Source organism: Epinephelus lanceolatus, chromosome 1 (assembly GCF_041903045.1).
Source record: "Epinephelus lanceolatus isolate andai-2023 chromosome 1, ASM4190304v1, whole genome shotgun sequence".
Taxonomy (NCBI): domain Eukaryota; kingdom Metazoa; phylum Chordata; class Actinopteri; order Perciformes; family Serranidae; genus Epinephelus; species Epinephelus lanceolatus.
In genome coordinates, this window is record NC_135734.1 from 22,673,064 (window position 1) to 22,693,247 (window position 20,184).

The following is a 20,184-nucleotide window of genomic DNA, read 5'->3' on the forward strand; positions in this document are numbered from 1 at the left end:
TGATTTTTGTTCTGCAGAGTAGAGTCCTGTATGTATTACTGTTGCATGTGTCAGTGTTATGAGATACTAGGGGCAGCAACAACAGCTCTGAAGGGCCAGCCCTCTGTGAGTGGTGGTGTGTACGAGGCGGTCCACATATATGTCCTCAACCCCAAGTCTATCACCATGGGACAGCTCTACGGGGAGTATGACCTGCTCACACACGAGTGGTAAGTATTCTAAACAAACCAAAGAACAAACAACAAAATGCAGACTTATACTATACACCAGTGACTCTCACAGTGGGATCAGTAGCACTCTGCTAGGGGTCCTTAACTGAAAAACATTAGTAACCTCTGCTCTACACACACTTTTTCTCCCTCCCATAGGACTGACGGTATCCTCTCATCTGTTATCCGTGGAGGTGCTGCATCCATGGACAAAGACAAAAAGTGGTACATGTTTGATGGGCCAGTGGACGCTGTATGGATTGAGAACATGAACACTGTGCTGGATGACAACAAAAAACTGTGTCTTAGCTCAGGGGAAATCATCAAGCTCACTGATGTACGGTTAAGTTCTCACAGTCCTAATCTTTTTGACCCCGTGTTGTTCCACATGTATCCAGACATTTTGTGTTTTCCTCGTGCAGGTGATGACCATGATGTTTGAGGTGCAAGACCTGGCGGTGGCATCTCCAGCCACGGTGTCTCGCTGTGGTATGGTCTACCTGGAGCCCAGTATTCTGGGCCTCACCTCTTTTACAGAGTGCTGGCTGAAGCAACTCCCTGAAGCCCTGAAACCATTCACAGAGCAGCTCGACTCCCTGTTTGACAGATTCCTGCAGGTGACAGGGGACACATAACTGAGAGACACCAGCAGGAAATCCTAAAGCTTTTTATTATAGTTGATTATGATACTATAAACAATGTGTTGCCTTTGTTTCATTTTACCCAGGATGCCATCACATTTGTCCGCATATCAGTAAAGGAGGTCATCACATCTCTGGACAGCAACCTCACCTGTAGTCTGCTCAAACTTATGGACTGCTTCTTCAATCCATTCAACATTAAAGAGGTGTGTGCAGCTTCTCTTGTGTTAGATTGCCTCCCATGAAATGAATATATAGAGATTTTTGTGCAAATATGCTGTTTGAAGCAACTGGAACACTCACAGGAGTTTCGGCTTTATATGGTAAATATTGTGTGGTTTAGGGAAGCTGTACAAGGTACTTTAAAACATCAACTTTTTAGGCAGCCACTAGTTCACCGGGTAGAATGAGCACCACATAAAAGCTGAGTCTTTGGCAGAGCCTGGGTTTAAATCTGATCTAGGCCCTTTGCTGCATGTATAGTAGTAGTGTATGCTAAGTAAAGGCAAAAAACCTTAACAATAATTATGAAAACATAAGCTTCATTTTCCTGTAGGGTGAGAGGCCAGCGCCCCAAAAGAAACTGGACCGTCTGAAAGAACTGATTGAGCCCTGGTTCTTTTTCTCTCTGGTGTGGAGTGTGGGAGCCACAGGAGATGCAGCCAGTTGTAAGCGATTCAGTGCCTGGCTCAAGAACAAAATGGCAGAGGAAAAGGTCATGTCAGCATCTCTGTTTTAGCATCCCAGTACCAAAATAGTTTTAATGTAATTCATATTGACTGTTGGATTGTTTCTTGACATAGATTAATGTGAATGTATTTGTCCTTCAGATTGAGTTATGCTTTCCAGAGGAGGCCCTGGTGTATGACTATAGGCTCGATGATGCAGGAATTAGTAACTTTAAGGATGATGATGAAGATGAGGAAACAAAAGTAAACAGATTATGTTTAATCAGACACATTTTTCACACAAATAACACCATTAGATACATTTTTGCTTTTCATGCAATCATCCCTTTACCTGTTCTCTAGGTGCAGTGGGTCAACTGGATGAAATACGCAGAGAGTGTTGTCATCAAGCCAGAGACAAATTATGCTGACATCATGGTTCCCACTCCAGACACAGTGAGAATGTCTTTCCTCATGGACATGCTTTTGACAAATAAGAAACCTGTGAGTACTGTGATTGCTGTTGACCTTCACACATCTGTCTACATACACTGCTGTTTTGAAATAAATGTGAAAAAACTGTACTTCTTGTCAGTATAATATGTTCATAGTTTAGCACTAATTGAGAATCCAAAATAAATGCTTGATGTCTAAATGCTTTTATTCCGTTGAAAAGGCACCATTAGACTAGATGTATGTTTGTCTGTGTGTGTGATCCAGGTGCTCTGTATTGGGCCAACTGGCACAGGAAAGACCCTGACCATGTCAGACAAGCTGCTGAGGAAGATGCCTGCTGAATACATCACACACTTCCTCATGTTCTCTGCCCGCACCTCAGCCAACCAGACTCAAGATTACATTGACAGTAAACTAGATAAAAGGTATGTCAGCTCCACATTATTTAGAGTACAACACTATATTTATGACCCACAATTTCAACGATGCATGTGCTTGTGTGTCAGGCGGAAAGGTGTGTTCGGACCACCAATAGGGAAGCATTTCATCATGTTTATTGATGACCTAAATATGCCCATGTTGGAGACCTATGGTGCTCAGCCTCCTATTGAGCTGCTGAGGCAGTGGATGGACCATGGAGGCTGGTATGACAGGAAACAGATAGGTGAGAATCCCACCCTAGTGTTTCTCTATGCCCGAAATATTAATTGTTACTGTTCAATACATAGATTTTGCTGTTGTTATTTTTGCTCAGAAATACAAATCATCTCTGTATGTTGAGCTTCTCTTTAGTTTCCCTGCTCTCTCTCCACAGGGACATTCAGGCGATTAGTGGACATCAATTTTGCCTGTGCCATGGGACCCCCAGGTGGAGGCAGAAACCCCATTACCCAGCGCTTCACACGCCACTTCAACTTCCTGTCCTTCACTGAAATGGAAGATGCCAGCAAGAAAAAGATTTTCTCCACCATTCTGGGCAGTTGGATGGGTGAGTTGGGCCTGCAAATATGTTTGATATCACTGGTAGGGCAGGCTTTTCAGGGAAGAGAATGTTCATGTTAGGTAATAAAAAAAAAATAAATAAAAAAAGTTTTTAACTGGATCTTTGTTCTCTTTCAGATGGAAGTATGAGTAAGAGGGAACCAGGCAGTAAGTCAGAGACACAGAGAAAGGAAGTAGATTAAGAGTGTAAAAGGTGTAAAATGTCATTTAATACTCAACATCAGTTAGTATAGCTTGGATGATAAGAGAGACAATACAAAACTAGTCTGAATAATTGTCACACATTTATAGATCATCTTTTAAAACATCTTGACCAAAGCTTGTGGAAGTGTGTTGTAATAAAGTATTGTCTCATAATCTTACGGTTATGACTTTCACATGATTTTCATGTTTTATTTTAACACTTCTCTCTTCAATCCTGCTTTTTTTCATCAGGACCTGTACCAGCCATCCAGCCACTGAATGAGCCTCTTGTAGATGCTACAATCCACGTCTACTCTACCATTACCTCCCAGCTCCTCCCAACTCCAGCCAAGTCCCATTACACCTTCAACCTCAGAGACCTGTCCAAAGTCTTCCAGGGCATCCTCATGGCCGAGGCTGGAATGATAGAGGTAGTCAGATCCTTTCAGGTTTAGTCACTTGATCCATTAAGTACTTAGAAATTCAATTCGATTTGAAGCAACTAGTATCAGCAGTGCACTGTGTGGCTTCACCCTAACAAGACACGAAATAAATATGGGTGCCATAGAATTATCATGTATGAAAAAGTTTGAAATAAGAAAAAATATCATAAGGATTGAAAGTACATCTCAAAACCCCATAATAAAAGTCCTACTTTGGTGATTTTAGGACAAATTGCAGCTGTTGCAGCTGTGGTACCACGAAAGCTGTCGGATTTTCCAGGACCGCCTGGTGTCTGCTGAGGACAGGGACTGGTTCACCTGTCTCCTGAAGGACTGTATTCAGGAGTTTGACTGCAGCTTTGAAGAGGCTGTGCCCTCTCGGCCTGTTCTGTATGGAGATTTCATGATTCCTGGAGCCGACCGCAAAGTCTACACACTCATAGAAGACAATGAAAAAGTGAGTGGTGACAACCAGAATTAGAGATATATTAAGGTATGTTTTTTTTTGTACATCACCAAAATGCTTTAAGTTTTTTTTACCCCATATTTTACATTTAATTTAGTTGGTGAAAATAATGGAGGAATACATGGAAGACTACAATCAGAGCAGTACCACCAAGATGAAACTGGTGCTCTTCATGAATGCCATTGAGCATGTGTGCCGTATTAGCCGCATCCTGCGCCAGCCTCTGGGCAATGCCCTGCTGCTTGGAGTGGGTGGGAGCGGACGCCAGTCACTCACTAAACTGGCTTCACATATGTGAGATTCCCACATTTTGTACAACTCCCATGCCAACAGACCAAATAGAGCTTTCTTTAAAAAGCGAAACAAGTTTTTTTGATTGATGTTTGACTGTATGGTCAGCTGTTTCCACTGATTTTAACACATTAAAAAGTCTGAATGAGATGTGAAATAGATGCATTAATATATGCAACAATGAACATTCACTTGTCTTTATTTATACCAGTGTTGCATTAAGTATTGATTATTGAATAATAGTTCAGATTCAATGGTTGCTGCTTAAAAAAACAACTTCTGAGATTGTTTAACTACAAAGTATACACAATTTACTGTAAAAGTCCTTGAAGTATCCTGTGTCCCAGTCCTCATAGTGTGTTTGTCCATATTCAGGTCAGAATATGAGTGTTTCCAGATCGAGCTGTCAAAGAGCTATGGTCAGACAGAGTGGAGAGAAGACATTAAAAGCATCATGCTAAAGGCCGGCCTTCAGAACCAGCAGATCACCTTCCTCTTTGTAGACACACAGGTGAAGCATTCTCTTATTACCTGCTACAGCATACTGCACGTGTGTGGTAGTTTAATAGCATCACATACTGGCCTGTGACTTTGCAGAACGAATGTTGTTGTACTGTTGGCACTTATTTAAAGTCAATTGAAATGAGAGCGCAAACATTGATGCAAGATGTACTGTAGATCTAAATGATCTAAAGTATGTGATGCATAAAGTAATGTATCTCTGTTGTCAGCGTTTGCAACATTTTATTCATCAGTACCTTTGTGTTAATCTCACAGATTAAGAGTGAGTCCTTTCTGGAGGATATCAACAGCATTTTGAACTCTGGGGACGTCCCAAACCTGTATGCAACAGACGAGCAGGAGCGCATCCTGACAGCCATGAAGCCAGTGGTACAAGAACTGGGCCAGCAGCCGACCAAAGCCAACCTTATGGCTGCCTACATCAGGAGGGTCCGCAGCAACATCCACACTGTGCTCTGCATGAGGTTAGTTATTGTAAAAATGTTGATCACTTGTTCAAAGGCAAAAAAAAGAAGTGGTTACATTTGACCTTCATCTTTGTTCTTCTTATACCCATCTTTCCTCCCTCCCTTTCTCTACTCACACCACTCCTCTTCATTTCTTTCTCTGCAGTCCTGTTGGTGAAGTGTTTCGTGCACGGCTGAGACAGTTTCCCTCACTGGTGACATGTTGTACAATAGACTGGTTCAGTGCCTGGCCAGAGGAGGCTCTGCAGGCTGTGGCAACATCGTTTCTTAATGAGCTGCCTGAGCTAGAAGCCAGTCACACAGCCATGAGGGGACTGGTGAGGATGCTCTGTGTGTGTGTGCATGTGTGTGTGTGTGTGTGAGTGTGTGTGTGTGTGTGTGTACAAACTGATGTACCATGAAACACAGCTCATTCTTACATACAGCTTAGTAACCTTGAGACAGGCTTATGATTTTATATTTATGTTTCACCGGCTTATTATCACACTGAGCCCATGGAGGAATACTAGGTGTGTGTGAGGATTACTGGGGCAAGGTGCCCTCTCTGATTGCAATTCTGCTCTACATTTATTTGGATTTTGAGAGTCATCTGAATGGTTTTTACTGCACTACCATGCAACAACGATAGAGTGTTGACAGCAGGCGGGATGCTGTGATGGATTATCTTTCTCAAGTAACTTTTAGGTATCTGCAAATGTATTATATGTTTATATCTTGGTTAAATTAATAGAAACTAGAAGCTGCCTAAAAAGAAAACAAAAATGTAAAAACTACCACCAAAAGTCTAAGATACTGAAATAACTTCTCAGTAAAGACAGTCTTCCCCTAATTGATTCCCCTCTCCAGACACTGATGTGTGTGAAAATCCACCAGACAGTAGCCAGGAAGTGTGAACAGTACCTGGCTGAGCTTTCTCGACACAACTATGTCACACCCAAGAGCTACCTGGAACTGCTTAAAACCTTCTCACATCTTATTGGACGCAAAAAGCAAGAACTGTGTGGTGCTCGTCAGCGCATGAAGACTGGCCTGGACAAGGCAAGGAACTGAACTGAACAAAAAACAATAATAGAAACTGAGTTTGTAATTTGTGTGCATATGCTTAATTAGCAGTCTTATCGGGCTACCTGCTGTTCTGTGTTCCTCTAGCTTCTTAGCACAGCGGAGGATGTGAGTAAGATGCAGGAGGAGCTGGAGACGATGAGACCTCTTTTGGAGGAGGCTGCTAAGGACACTGAAGTCACTATGGAGACCATCAAAGTAAGGAAAACTTAAAGGTAGAAATGTCTGAGCCATATAAAAGTCTTAAAGACTGTCTTTAAACTGGCTCTGAATTCAAAATCATTAATAGTGGGACAAAAACTGGGGCCAATATTATTTCCTTTATAGTGTTTGTGTCTGTGAGCTGGGTTTTTTTTTTCAAATCTATACTCTACATTGTTAGAAAGACACAGTGGTTGCAGAAGAGACCCGGAAGTCAGTGCAAGCAGAGGAAGCCAAGGCCTCAGAGAAAGCCAGTTATGCGGGAGAGATTGCAGCAGATGCCCAGAGAGACTTGGATGAGGCTCTGCCAGCCCTGGATGCTGCCCTCGCCAGCCTCAAGTCACTCAACAAGAATGATGTCACTGAGGTCAGGGATGTTAATGATGATGGGCTGAAGATTATTTACCATGGTTTATATGTAGAATATAACCTCCTTAATGTTTTGTTTTCCATAGGTGCGAGCCATGCAGCGACCTCCTCAGGGGGTTAAGCTGGTTATTGAAGCAGTGTGCATCATGAGGGGCGTCAAACCCAAAAAGGTACCTGGAGAGAAGCCTGGCACCAAGGTGGATGACTACTGGGAACCTGGTAAGGGTCTTCTACAAGACCCTGGCAAGTTTCTGGAGAGCCTTTTCAAGTATGATAAGGTAGAGCACATATGTAGTGGATATATTACTATGCCATTGTATGTATAGTGTATGTCAGTGTTTCTCAAATGGATGTACACATTGCAATCTCATTGCTATCTCAGTGTTATTGCATGATGATAAAAAAATTGGTTTGCCATAAATTTAGCGATGGGTCCTTATCATATAAAATGTAGGATTTCAGTGGTTTTCATTTACAAAGTTTTTGTTTAGTAAATTGCAGTAGATTGTACCTCCTCATACAGGCATTTTTTATTCTACCAAAAATGTTTTGTGCTGGTTAGAGGGATCTTGGCTGAAAAAATATTTAAAATGGGGTACATTATTGAAAAAAGTCTGAGAACCACTGGTGTATGTTATCAAGGTCTCTTCAGAATATGATTATTATTTTAAACTCTTAAGTTTAAGTGTTTGATGCTGATTTGTTCATTTCCTGTATGGTAGATGTATTAAAAGTAGCTTTTTTCTGCCAACAATCATTTCTGCAGGACAACATCCCAGATACCGTGATCACTTTAGTGCAGCCCTACATAGATAATGAGGAATTCCAGCCAGCCTCCATTGCAAAGGTTTCCAAAGCCTGTACCTCCATTTGCCAGTGGGTGCGAGCCATGCATGTATATCACTTTGTCGCCAAGGCAGTGGAACCTAAAAGGGTAAAAAACTGAAATCCACATTTGAGCCATCGCTATGGTTGTGTAAGACACCACTGTATATACATGAGAGTCATCTAAACATTAAAGCTGTAAATATTTGCACAGCAAGGTCTCCAGAAGGCCCAGGAGGATCTAGCGGTGATCCAGCGCGCCCTGGACGATGCAAAAGAAAAGCTGGCGGCGGTGGAGGGCGGCATTGCCACTTTGCAGGCCAAATACCAGGACTGCCTAGCTAAGAAAGACGAACTGGACAACAAGTATCAACTGTGTGAGGCCCGCCTTGTCCGAGCAGACAAGGTCAGAAGGAGGGATATGATGAGATAAGACAGCACTTCACTGATCCCTAGGGGGAAATTTAGCATTACAGCAACATGAGAAACAGACCAGAGAGGGGGTTAGGAACAGATTATAAGGCTACATACTGTACATTACCCCAAACCAGTGTTTATGAATTGAATGTTTACACAAAACCAGTAATGCAAAGGTGACATAGTCGAGACAGGATACACTATATTTGGTATATATGTAGATTTGTATGTATACATAATGAATATTATTAAGGATATAGTGCAAATAAAGATACATGAATATTACATGAACAATACATCTAAATATGATATTGATATTTCATATACATGTTCATATATATATACACACACAGGTAAGTATGTGACAGTAGAATACAACTGAATATAGAAGTAAGGATTTCCTGACAGAGACAATATCTGCTCTTAAATGACACGGCCAAACAAAATGCATTGATAGTTCATGTTTATGCATTGATCCTCTCCAGCTTATAGGCGGACTGGCAGATGAGAAGGTGCGTTGGAAGGAAACAGTGCAACATCTGGATTACATGGTCAATAATGTGGCAGGCGATGTGCTTCTGTCTGCAGCATATATAGCATACCTGGGACCCTTCACTGTAAGTGGGTTGTAACTCAATGGGTGCATTTAAGTGCAACATTTCTGACTTAAAAAATATTAACCTTAAATAAATTTGTGATAATTAGCACATCACTACGGCATGATTTTAAGGAAGGTGCATTGTTTTTGTGTGTAGGGAGAGTACAGGGTGGCCATGGCTGAGGAGTGGCTGCATTGTTTCAAAGAGCTAAGTGTCCCACACACTGATGAACCCAACCTGATCAGCACCCTAGGAGATCCAGTCAAGATCCGCTCCTGGCAGGTCAGAACCAAACTGTCGTCGGCTGGCCTTCAGAGTCTCTTCAGACTGATCTGAATTATCAATAATCAGACCGTCAGCCTGACTTTTTGCAGAATTAAATTAACTTTGTCATTTACCTTTATTGTCATCGTACTTTGTCATTTCTATGTGTGTAGATATCAGGTTTGCCCAAGGATAACCTTTCAGTGGAGAATGGTGTGATTGCCCAGTACTCTCTGCGCTGGGCTTTATTCATTGATCCTCAGGGACAAGCCAACTCGTGGATCAAAAACATGGTGAGGACACTTATCTGAGTGTTGATCTGACCCTAACTGCAGAGGGTGCAAGTGAGACGAAAATACAAAAAAGTAGCCATATCAAGTTTAATTTATCCCCTCACACCACATGTATAGTTTGTAATTACACTTTATGTACCAGTGTCAGCAGTTGACATAGCAGCTTCTATGTGTCTGTGGTTGTATTAATCCACTGCTCATTCATACTTACTTCCTGTTGTCACCCAGGAGCGGGACAATGGATTGGAGGTTATGAAGCTAAGTGACCAGGACTTCCTGCGCAGTCTTGAGAATGGCATTCAGTTTGGTAAACCCTGCGTCTTGGAGAATGTGGGAGAGGAGTTAGATCCTGCTCTAGAACCTGTCCTGTTGCAACAGGTGAATACACACACATCTATTACAAACAAAAATCACTCACCCTGTATAAACATTTTATGCAAATACCCACCATACACTGATCTGCTTAACCCACATGTTTGGCCCTTAGACATTTAAGCAGCAAGGTCAGACAGTGCTGAAGCTGGGGGATTCAGTCATCCCTTACAATGAAGGCTTCAAGATGTACATTACCACTAAGCTGCCGAACCCACACTACTCTCCAGAGGTCTCCTCTAGAGTCACCCTCATCAATGTCACACTGTCACCCAGGTAACACATGCTTTAAACAGATAAAAGGTAAATTATATGTTTTTAAACACTGATCTTATTTTTGCCATCAACTGCATTAGCTATGATCAGATTTTAATAAGCTGAGATGTGACCGGAAAGTCTCTCTAGAAAAAAAAAACAGTTGCTTATATATTATTATTAAAAAGTTTTTGGCCTTTCTCTGTGTACCTGATAGAAAACCAATAATTTCTCAGAATCAATTTAGGGTCTGAACTTTATTCTAACAATTCTGTCTTTGGTTTTACCGTCTGTGTTCTCCCAGTGGTCTAGAGGACCAGCTACTTGGCCAGGTTGTAGCTGAGGAGCGTCCAGACCTGGAGGAGGCAAAGAACCAGCTGATCATCAGCAATGCAAAGATGAAACAGGAGCTAAAGGAAATTGAGGATGAAATCCTGTCCCGACTCAGCTCCACAGAAGGAAACCCTGTGGACAATGAGGAGCTCATCCAAGTGTTGGGGGCTTCCAAGATCAAAGCTGGGGAGATCAAGGTCAGACAGTGGCAGAGCCATTATCTCTAATGTTACAGGGGGCCAAACATGAAGTTCATAAATATATAGTTTGGATGTGTTTTTTCTCATCTCCATACATTTGCTATCAAACTCAAATGCTTCTATTGCTGGATTTTGTTCTAAAGCAAGCTGGTTTTACTGGCAGGCCAAAGTGATGGCGGCAGAGAAGACAGAGGAGGACATTGATGCCACCCGTCTGCAGTATGTGCCGGTGGCTGTGCGCACACAGATCCTCTTCTTCTGTGTATCGGACCTGTCCAACGTTGACCCCATGTACCAGTACTCACTCGAGTGGTTCCTTGGCATCTTCATGGCTGGCATTGCCAACTCTGAGAGAGCAGGTAGAAAGATATAAATTTCATTACCCTCTCTGGTTGTAAGATTATACACAGAATTTTATCTGTGCAGATGGAAAAAATCATGGAAATTGGTTTAAGGCAGTGAAACTAGATTTTGAAAAGTTTTTTCCGTTTTCACTGACTTGTTTCTCACAGACACAGTGGAGAAGAGACTCACCAACATCAATGAATATTTTACCTTCAGCCTGTACAGCAATGTGTGTCGCAGCTTGTTTGAGAAGCACAAACTCATGTTTGCCTTTCTCTTGTGCGCTCGCATCATGATGAATGAGAACAAAATTAATATGGTAAGCAACAGAGAAGTTTGCAGTTTCGCGGTCCCCTCTTTAATTTTCTGCAGGCACTCTTACAAATACAGAGTTTGAGTTAATCTAGTACATTTATTAAATCTGCGTTATCTCTCTTTGGCAGGCTGAGTGGCGATATTTGCTATCTGGTGGGATGCCTGTCCAAGAGCTGACCAACCCAGCAGTGAGTTGGCTGTCGGAGCGCGCCTGGCAGGACATCCTGGGCCTCAGCGCTTTGGACAACTTCAGCAACCTGGCAGAGAACTTCACTGAACATCTGCAGGGTTTCAAGAGAATTTTTGACAGCAACCAGCCTCACAGGCATGTAAAGATAACCACTCTGTTGACAAACGCACACTTTTTGTGCAGAAGCTGTCAATATCCAACAATGTGTGTGTATATGTTTGCCTTTAGGGAGCCTCTCCCAGGAGAGTGGGACACAGAGCTGGACTCATTCCAGAAGCTGCTGGTCCTGCGCTGTCTGAGGGCTGACTGCCTTATTCAAGGCCTGCAGGACTTTGTCTCAGCTCAGCTTGGACAACGCTTCATTGAGCCTCAGGTAGAATCCCTGTCTGCCCTCTTGCCTTAATATTGATATTAAAACCAATATGTATGCAGTGACACAAAGTGAGCCTTATCTCTGTGACACTGGCTCATAGTGTGGTAATATTAACATGGCAATAATGGTTCCATTTGTTTTGGCTGGGTCCGCAGCAGTGCAAACAGTGGTTCATGTTTGGAGCACTAAATTAACTATCCTAGCTTCAGCTGAAAATAATTTCCAGTTGTTTGCACTATAGCATGCAACAGCAATGTTTATGGCTTGTTACTTCTCCTCTCTCCATCTTTCCACAGATGTCAGACCTGTCTGTGGTCTTCACTGAGTCATCCCCCTCCACTCCCCTCATCTTTGTCCTGTCTCCTGGCACTGACCCTGCTGCAGACCTCTACAAGTTTGCTGACGTCATGCAGTTCTCCAAGAAAATGAGTGCCATCTCTCTGGGCCAGGGCCAGGTCAGGGCCAGGGGGTGTTTGGGAATTCTCTCAGTCTCACTCTCTTTCGTACGCTCTCTCAGACCCTGGGGAAGGGCACTGTAAAACACTTTGTCACAGAACCAGGCCATTCTCGTTTGTCTTGTTAAGAATGGCCACCTCTGTGCTAATTGTTTTCTCTATTTATGGCCATAGGCCAGTACAATGTGCAATCTTGCTTTGACAGATGTTAAATTCCAGGACACTGTAAATAATCTCATAGAACAACCATTAAAAACCGCATGCAGAGGTTTTAGGATAAATGCAGACTCATCCTCCACAAACCTGAAACCTAGTGGCTGGCCAAACATTTCTCCCAGCAGCACACGACCCCTGTGGCTGTTCAATAGGTGTTAGCGAGTGTTTATCACATTATTTGCAATTATGTGAGTTAGAATCCCGACTAATGCTGGGCTGTTACATCACCCTGCCCCCAGTTTCTGTTCACATTGAACTGAGGGCTCTTAAACCTTTCTGAAAGACTCCTAGAATGTCAAACTGGCTGTAGAGAAAAGTGCCGTATTCCACTGTCAAAATATTCCCTATGTTACCTACTCTTTAAATAAGGATCAAACTTTTCAAAACACGGATGTTTTATCTTGAAGTCTTGTGTTAAGCCGACTGTTTTTGGCACAGCTCTTGTGGTTTCTCTGCCATTTTCTCTGTTGCTGTTTGTTTGATTCAGGGCCCCTGGGCTGAGATTATGATGCGCACTGCTATGGAAAGAGGTCAGTGGGTCTTCTTCCAGAACTGTCACCTGGCTCCAAGCTGGATGCCTGCCCTCGAGAGACTCATTGAAAACATCAATCCAGTAAAGGTCAGAACATATGCATACACATACCATACACTATTATAGTGTTGTACATGTTTACTATGCAGTATGGACAAGTATAGAATTTCATTTGGGTAAATTCCAGGTATTAATAAGTCTGGGGAAATATGTATGTAAAAATATTTGCGTTTCCAGGCAATTGTCCCTATTCTGTTTTCTAAAACAGAGAGTTCCAAATATCTATAAATATATATTGTGATTAAATAATCATGTTTTTCGTGGCATTTGGAGCAGGTAGCCAGCACAGTCAAAATGTTTACCACTGTGTGAAAGAGCAGGCCAGAGTGAGCCTGATGTTGTTGAAAGCAAGGTAAGAAGAAGGTGTTTGACTGAACGTACACTCCTACACAGAGGGCTGGGCCTGAAAGTCACAGCCTGCATAACAGCTCTGCCCCCAGTGCCTCAAACTGTACCAACTCCGGACATCATCGACCAAATTAGTTTTGGAAGAAAATATCTGAATTGCACATAGCATCACAAGTAACCAAAAATAAATAAGTTATGCAATGATGTAGTTATCTTTGGGTACCCTTTCTGCCAAAGGAAGCTGTACCTTTATAGCTGCGTACATCATTTCCATGGACACAATTAATAAACAAGGCTGTGAAAATGATTTAACTTCCCTCAATTCATATTCAGTTCTTATTCTTAAAAGAGACTAAAATATGGAGGGAACAATAATGTAATAGTATTTATTCAATATGTTGGAGTGTGGACTGAACAGCCATGATGGATAAATGCAGGTTTTCACAGGGCTGGCTATTTGTACTCAAATGTTAAATATGCTCTGAAAAATCTAAGAAGTCTAGAAATTTTAGTCTGGAAAAGTATGTCACTTTTAAAATAGAAAGTGTATAGGGATCCTGATAGTATTTTAGACAAGCCTGTCATCTACTTTTCCTTCTTTATTGCCCACGGGCCTCACATGCCCCACAACCCCCAAACAGGTGCACAAGGACTTCCGCCTGTGGCTCACAAGTCTTCCTAGCAACAAGTTCCCAGTGTCCATTCTCCAGAATGGGTCAAAGATGACCGTTGAGCCTCCCAAGGGAATCAAAGCCAATCTACAGAAAACCTACCTGAGGCTCACCGATGATTTTATCTCCTCTTCCACCAAGGTCTGCCTAGTCGTCAGCCGCTGTCCCACTGAGTCTCTCCCTGCTTATTATGTTAACGACTTTATATTTAAAAACACCTGCTGTTTTTGAAAACATGTAGCATCTCCAACTTGTCCCTCTCTCCTCCCCAGACATCACACCTCAAGTCTTTGCTCCTGTCTCTGTGTCTCTTCCATGGAATTGCTCTGGAGCGGAGAAAGTTTGGCCCACTGGGCTTTAACATTCCCTACGAATTTACAGATGGAGACCTGAACATCTGCATCAGCCAACTCAAAATGTTCTTGGACGAGTACCAGGATGTCCCATACAAGGTGAGGGAGAGAGGGCTTCTGTCTATATTAAACAACCTATTAAGACAACAATAGCTCCAAATGCAGATCATTTGCAATCACCCTGACCTTGTCCCCTTTCTCCTCCTAACTTGTCATTACATGTGTCCATTGCTCACAGCTAATTGTGACACATGTATTATCATTGTGGATAGTTTACATATAAGCTTACAGAAACACAGGCCCTTTAGTAGGAAACGTTAGTTTTGTATCAGTTAGAGAGAGAGAGAGAGAATGTGTGTGTGTATGCGTGTGTGTGTGTGTGTGTGTGTGTGTGTGTGTGTGTGTGTGTGTGTGTTTGAGCATGTTCATTTGTCTTCTCTTTTTGTCCTCCACCTGTCCAGGTGCTGAAATATACTGCAGGGGAGATTAATTATGGCGGCCGCGTGACAGATGACTGGGATAGACGTTGTCTGCTCAGTGTGCTGGAGGATTTCTACTGTCCCGCTGTGCTTACTGATGATCATGTCTACTCTGCGTCTGGAGTCTACCGGCAGATAGACACAAATCTGGATATCAAGGTCAGATAAACGCAGGAGCATTCGATAGATCGTGATAAGAGGAGTGCATTAGACTCGACCTTTGTCTGCATCAGTTGGAATACTCCAAGAGTGCATATGTTGTCAAAGGCTGAGAATGATGGGGTTACTCACTGGTCAATATACCCAATGGTTTACATGAATGGTATGACAGATATCTGTAATTAAACAGCATCCCTTTAAAATAGATAATTCATCTTAAAGCAGAGAAACATCATACAATATTTAGTCATTACATGAAAGGGTCAATTCACCAAGACTTGGTGACAAAAAATGGGTGATAAAATGAGAGACTGACTTTTACCAGATGAGATGTGCTGGACCACAGGTTGTTTATATGATTGTTTTTACATCTCTAAAATGTCTGAAAATAATATGCAGCATTTAAAGAATCACATCAACTTCCGACTGTCAAACTAAGTGATGACAGTTACTTGTTGTCTTTGCAATTCTGACTCTAGGGTTACTTGGCATACATCCGTGGTTTGCCCATCAATGATACACCTGAGATTTTTGGTCTCCATGACAATGCTAACATCAGCTTTGCCCAGAATGAGACCTTCGCCCTGCTAGGAGCCGTGGTTCGTCTCCAACCTCGAGCTGCATCTGCTGGGGGCAAAACTCAGGAGGAGGTACAGATTTGATTTTCTTTACTCTTATCTTTTAAGTATTACTTGCATCATGTTATCTGACTGGGTCCAGATCTTTGAATCTGTCCGCTCCACTGAGTGCATAGACGATTCTGTCTGATAACAGGCAATCATATTAAAGTATGTAAACTAATTCAATATAGATTGAGAGGTCTGGGACAACGAAAAACATTATCATTTTGTCAATCAACCAATCAAAAGTTTTTAGCTAAACATATTTAACTGAGCAATGTTGAGAAACATAGTCAGGAATTCGGTTGTGTGTGTTTGTAAATGCCTGGACGATGGCTGAGACATGTTTTTCAGGGAAAAAAGAAAGCAGTGGAGCACACTGATTAAATTGCAGCCTTTAATTGTGTAAACAGACTAATATTTTGAAACTACTGTCTTCAGCAGAGTCAAAAAGACAATCCTTTTGAGTCAAAATGACATCCTTCAAATTAATCAGTGTGCCCCTGTCTTTTGTTCCCCTTCAAAGTTCTCTGACTCTGAGCTGTGAGGCACCTGAGTTAGCCGCATGCTTTTGGAAGATGTTTGAGGAATCCTGTTTCACATGTTGTGTTTCACTGGTGATGTGCCTCTTCTGTAGATAGTGGAGGAGATTGTAGCAGGCATCACTGAAAAGATTCCTCAGCTTTTCAGTGTTCAGGAAGTGATGGAAAAGTACCCGGTCCTCTATGAAGAGTCCATGAACACAGTGCTCATCCAGGAGGTCATCAGGTAACACCAGGCTGTACTGTTAGATAACATCACAAACCACACTTCAAACCACACTGCAGGACTCCTAGATATAATAACACATGTCACTCTGCTCTGTTGCTGTACACTCATGATCAGGGCTGAAAAGATGTGACAAGATGGAGGAAAATTCAGATTATTTTTACACTTTAAATGTAAAAACAGGAAATTGTCTGGTCACATTTTATATCAGCGTGAATCTGAAAGTAGTTGTCAGTTGTGCAGTCAGGTGGTGTGGCCTGTGTATTGAGTATTAGACACTTTACTTGCTCAGTTCTCCTTGTTCTGTCTGTGTAAGTGGTGCAATAATACAGCATCTTGTATCAGTCACACTGGGGGCAGCTTGGATGAATCCCAATTAGTCATATCAACAAATGAACCTGTCCTTTATACTTGACGTAAATGACCAGTTATTTTAAGATATTTAAAGAAAACAGTCACTCAGCAGGAGAACAAACATCTTGGTTTGGTAATCCACTGAGATCAGAGAAAGAAAATGCCATCTGTGCTGCACTGAAATCATCTTTAACAATGTTCAGCTAACCATATGCAGCTGTGTCAAGTGTCCAGAATAGTCTAGTGAATCTTTCCAATGTAAATGTAAAATTATTTCATTTTGAAGTACAAAAAAATAGTAATTACATGTGTAACCAGTAATGTAATATCTCTATTTGAGCCCAGTTGCTGAAATTGTACCCTTCAGAAGTCTCAGCCAGTAATCATAATTATATGGCTTTGTAATCACACTGTAATAATAACAGCTTTTTCATTACGTGTTACGTGTCAGCCACTGGAGTTTGTGATGTCAGCAACTTGTCCAGAGAGAGTTTGGTAGGCCAGAAATCTCTGAATGTGGCATATTTGCTGAGTCATTGGTACTGGTTAACAGTCCTGTCAGCCTCTTCTAAATATATTATGTTCCTTTTTGTGGGGTAATAAAAGCTTTTCTTTTTCTTTTTTTCTGTAAATGTCATTGTCCTCATTATATAAACAAGGTCTTTAGTGGATGGTGTTTTTAAGTACTTCCGTAATTGGTCATTTTATCTCTTGTCTGTCAGATATAACAAGCTGCTGGCGGTCATCTCTCAGAGTCTCAGTGATATCGTGAAGGCTCTGAAGGGTTTAGTAGTGATGTCATCAGAACTGGAGCTTATGGCCAACAGCCTGTTCAACAACATGGTGCCTGATATGTGGAAAGCCAAGGTGAGACACACTCAACAGTTATTCTCCTTCTGATTCCCTTGTGGGTACCAGTGTCCAGCATCAGATGGCATGATACAGCCACCATAAATTTTATATACCATGACATGTTGAAGACAAACCACTTATGGAGACTTTATAAAATGCAGCTTTTATGTGAATGCATTCTCTTCTGACTTTAAATCCTATTGAGAACATTTATTTTTGAACAATTATCTTTTCATATCATTATCTCAAACTTTTTATGCCCAGATTAAAAAATGCAAATTAAAAGAGTAATAAGATTCAGAGGTTGTCTGCATATAGCTCTCTACATGGAGCTGGCTAAGCCGATGGCTAGCTGCTAATGGTGCTAACAACAGCGACAGTGCTGACACTGCTAACAGTGTTAACCAAGGGAAAGCCAATTAGTGGGCGCCAGGCTTCCGCCACAATGTTGTCCTGATATCTTAATACACGACTGCAATAGGCTAGTGGGATACACACACAGGATTCACATGCACTGCACGTACGGCTGGACCGGCCACAGCAACAATCCACAGAGAATTTTAGGATACAACACACACAGAGGCCGCGTGACTTCAATCTCTGTTCAGGACGCTATTACTCCACTGTGTCCTCACATAGCACATAGCTGTTTGCTGCTGTGTTAATGCTCTGAATATTGTATAGAGCTTCTTAGGTAAGGTAACACAAACCCAAACTGTCCAAGTACAGAGTATTGCAGTGTGCCCTGAACTGAACTAATATTGTGACACACATCTGTGTGTTTTATGCTGTTGTGGATGAGACTTGAAGGATTAGACTTTTAACATTTGGAAATGATTTGAGTGTACATCATATCAGATGAACTTTCAATGACATTTCTGTCCCACTCTAATAATTCCAGGCTCTGCTTTCTAAGAATACCTAGCTCATTTACTGGCCATGTGTCTCTATCTGTCCCTCCAGGCATACCCTTCTCTGAAGCCTCTGGCCTCCTGGGTGTCAGACCTGCTTCAGAGGATCAGTTTCCTGCAGAGATGGATCTGTAATGGCATTCCACCTGTTTTCTGGATTAGCGGCTTCTTTTTCCCCCAGGCTTTCCTCACAGGAACCCTCCAGAATTACGCCCGTCGCTCTGGCACCTCCATCGACACAATTGGATTTGACTTTGAGGTCAGACAGTAAGCTACACTACACATTTACCACTCTATATGTGTTTGAATATCAACATATAACTTCATTTTTGGTTTGAAATGCTTTGAGAATTTATTTTTGATGGTTTATCAGCCTCCACATCTGTTTTTTTCTCCCTCAGGTGGTGGTGAAGTCAGTGTCACAGATAACAGAGAAACCAAACACAGGCTGCTACATCCACGGTCTATTCCTAGAGGGGGCTCGCTGGGATACCGAGGCAGGTCAACTCACAGAGTCCAGGCCCAAAGAGCTCTACACAGAAATGGCCATCATCTGGCTGATCCCCAAACCTAACCGCAAGCCTCCAACCTCTGGGGTCTACGTCTGCCCCATCTACAAGACACTCACACGTGCTGGTTAGTACGCACAGTACCTGAGCGTGACTGGATTCATCTATACTACAACTGACATCAGGCAGTGCCTGGCTAAAAAGTTATTTAGAGATTTATCAAATTCATTTTTTAGTCAAGGAGATGGATGAAGTGAAACTTTTGCTCAGTGTAGTAACCCTGACTTTTAGTGTGACGACATGTTGTGCTGCCCACTCTAGTGTTTGTGTGTGTCTCCTCTCGGTGGTTTTATTACTCACCCAAAATAGACTCCAGTTAGTGTCTTGTTTCACGAAGCGTCTGAAAGTGCAGCTCTGTATTTTCCACCCACAGCAGCACGTAGCCAACACCTTGTGCTGGCACGGTAGACTGCTCAGAAAAACTTAGCTCAGCACAGTGACGGGGAAATACAAGCAATTAAAATGTCTTCATGTCTTCTGAGCTGCTTTGTGTTGCTTTTGTAGGGACTTTGTCTACAACCGGTCATTCCACCAACTACGTGATGGCGGTGGAGCTGCCCACAGATTGCAGTCAGAGACATTGGATCAAACGGGGAGTGGCCCTCATCTGTGCACTGGACTACTAAATACAGAGACACACACACACACACACTTTTAAAAACTGTCTATAAACTGTATCTGTCACAGCCCACAACGATGATGATTGCAGTTGTGGTTGCTTAGACAGAATCACATCATACACAGACACTGTCTATGCACTTAATGTCTCTAAAATGAGCTCAGTGAAACCTCTGTATGTAATAAACTGTTTTTCACTATGCCACATTAGTGTAATATTGTTATGTAAGGTTATTTAATGACATCACTGGGTTAGAGGGAACCTGCTCCAGTGGTTTCCTCATACTATACTTCAACTTTTCCGGACCACACATACCAATGTAAGTTTTTCTTTTGATCTACTCTCATCCAGTACTCTAATAAACCAACCAAACCACCAGCTTCTCTTGTTCTCCAGAACAGAATATACGTCCTGCTCCTTTAAGACTTCCACCGAGGGCCAGTTGAGAAATATGACT

At 42.1% G+C, this 20,184-nt stretch overlaps 1 protein-coding gene across 1 annotated transcript in view; it reads left to right on the forward strand.

Annotated features, from left to right (window-relative positions):
* Positions 1–19,924, forward strand: part of dnah1 (dynein, axonemal, heavy chain 1) — a 31,184-nt gene extending 11,260 nt beyond the window's left edge. Inside the window, exons 35-77 of the mRNA XM_078163363.1 lie at positions 55–209; positions 369–546; positions 632–826; positions 937–1,056; positions 1,407–1,565; positions 1,681–1,782; positions 1,882–2,022; positions 2,239–2,399; positions 2,481–2,638; positions 2,789–2,962; positions 3,412–3,590; positions 3,829–4,059; positions 4,166–4,362; positions 4,735–4,870; positions 5,137–5,345; positions 5,494–5,665; positions 6,195–6,386; positions 6,498–6,608; positions 6,793–6,978; positions 7,067–7,258; positions 7,747–7,914; positions 8,020–8,211; positions 8,708–8,839; positions 8,978–9,103; positions 9,259–9,378; positions 9,607–9,756; positions 9,866–10,026; positions 10,310–10,535; positions 10,702–10,897; positions 11,051–11,202; positions 11,327–11,527; positions 11,621–11,761; positions 12,058–12,216; positions 12,920–13,051; positions 14,014–14,184; positions 14,316–14,495; positions 14,858–15,034; positions 15,514–15,684; positions 16,292–16,422; positions 17,499–17,643; positions 18,592–18,798; positions 18,941–19,175; positions 19,613–19,924. Of these exons, the coding sequence (XP_078019489.1) occupies positions 55–209; positions 369–546; positions 632–826; positions 937–1,056; positions 1,407–1,565; positions 1,681–1,782; positions 1,882–2,022; positions 2,239–2,399; positions 2,481–2,638; positions 2,789–2,962; positions 3,412–3,590; positions 3,829–4,059; positions 4,166–4,362; positions 4,735–4,870; positions 5,137–5,345; positions 5,494–5,665; positions 6,195–6,386; positions 6,498–6,608; positions 6,793–6,978; positions 7,067–7,258; positions 7,747–7,914; positions 8,020–8,211; positions 8,708–8,839; positions 8,978–9,103; positions 9,259–9,378; positions 9,607–9,756; positions 9,866–10,026; positions 10,310–10,535; positions 10,702–10,897; positions 11,051–11,202; positions 11,327–11,527; positions 11,621–11,761; positions 12,058–12,216; positions 12,920–13,051; positions 14,014–14,184; positions 14,316–14,495; positions 14,858–15,034; positions 15,514–15,684; positions 16,292–16,422; positions 17,499–17,643; positions 18,592–18,798; positions 18,941–19,175; positions 19,613–19,734 (7,143 nt within the window). The 3' untranslated portion in view covers positions 19,735–19,924. The remainder of the gene's footprint in view (positions 1–54; positions 210–368; positions 547–631; positions 827–936; positions 1,057–1,406; positions 1,566–1,680; positions 1,783–1,881; positions 2,023–2,238; positions 2,400–2,480; positions 2,639–2,788; positions 2,963–3,411; positions 3,591–3,828; positions 4,060–4,165; positions 4,363–4,734; positions 4,871–5,136; positions 5,346–5,493; positions 5,666–6,194; positions 6,387–6,497; positions 6,609–6,792; positions 6,979–7,066; positions 7,259–7,746; positions 7,915–8,019; positions 8,212–8,707; positions 8,840–8,977; positions 9,104–9,258; positions 9,379–9,606; positions 9,757–9,865; positions 10,027–10,309; positions 10,536–10,701; positions 10,898–11,050; positions 11,203–11,326; positions 11,528–11,620; positions 11,762–12,057; positions 12,217–12,919; positions 13,052–14,013; positions 14,185–14,315; positions 14,496–14,857; positions 15,035–15,513; positions 15,685–16,291; positions 16,423–17,498; positions 17,644–18,591; positions 18,799–18,940; positions 19,176–19,612) is intronic.
* The last annotated feature ends 260 nt before the right edge of the window (positions 19,925–20,184 follow it).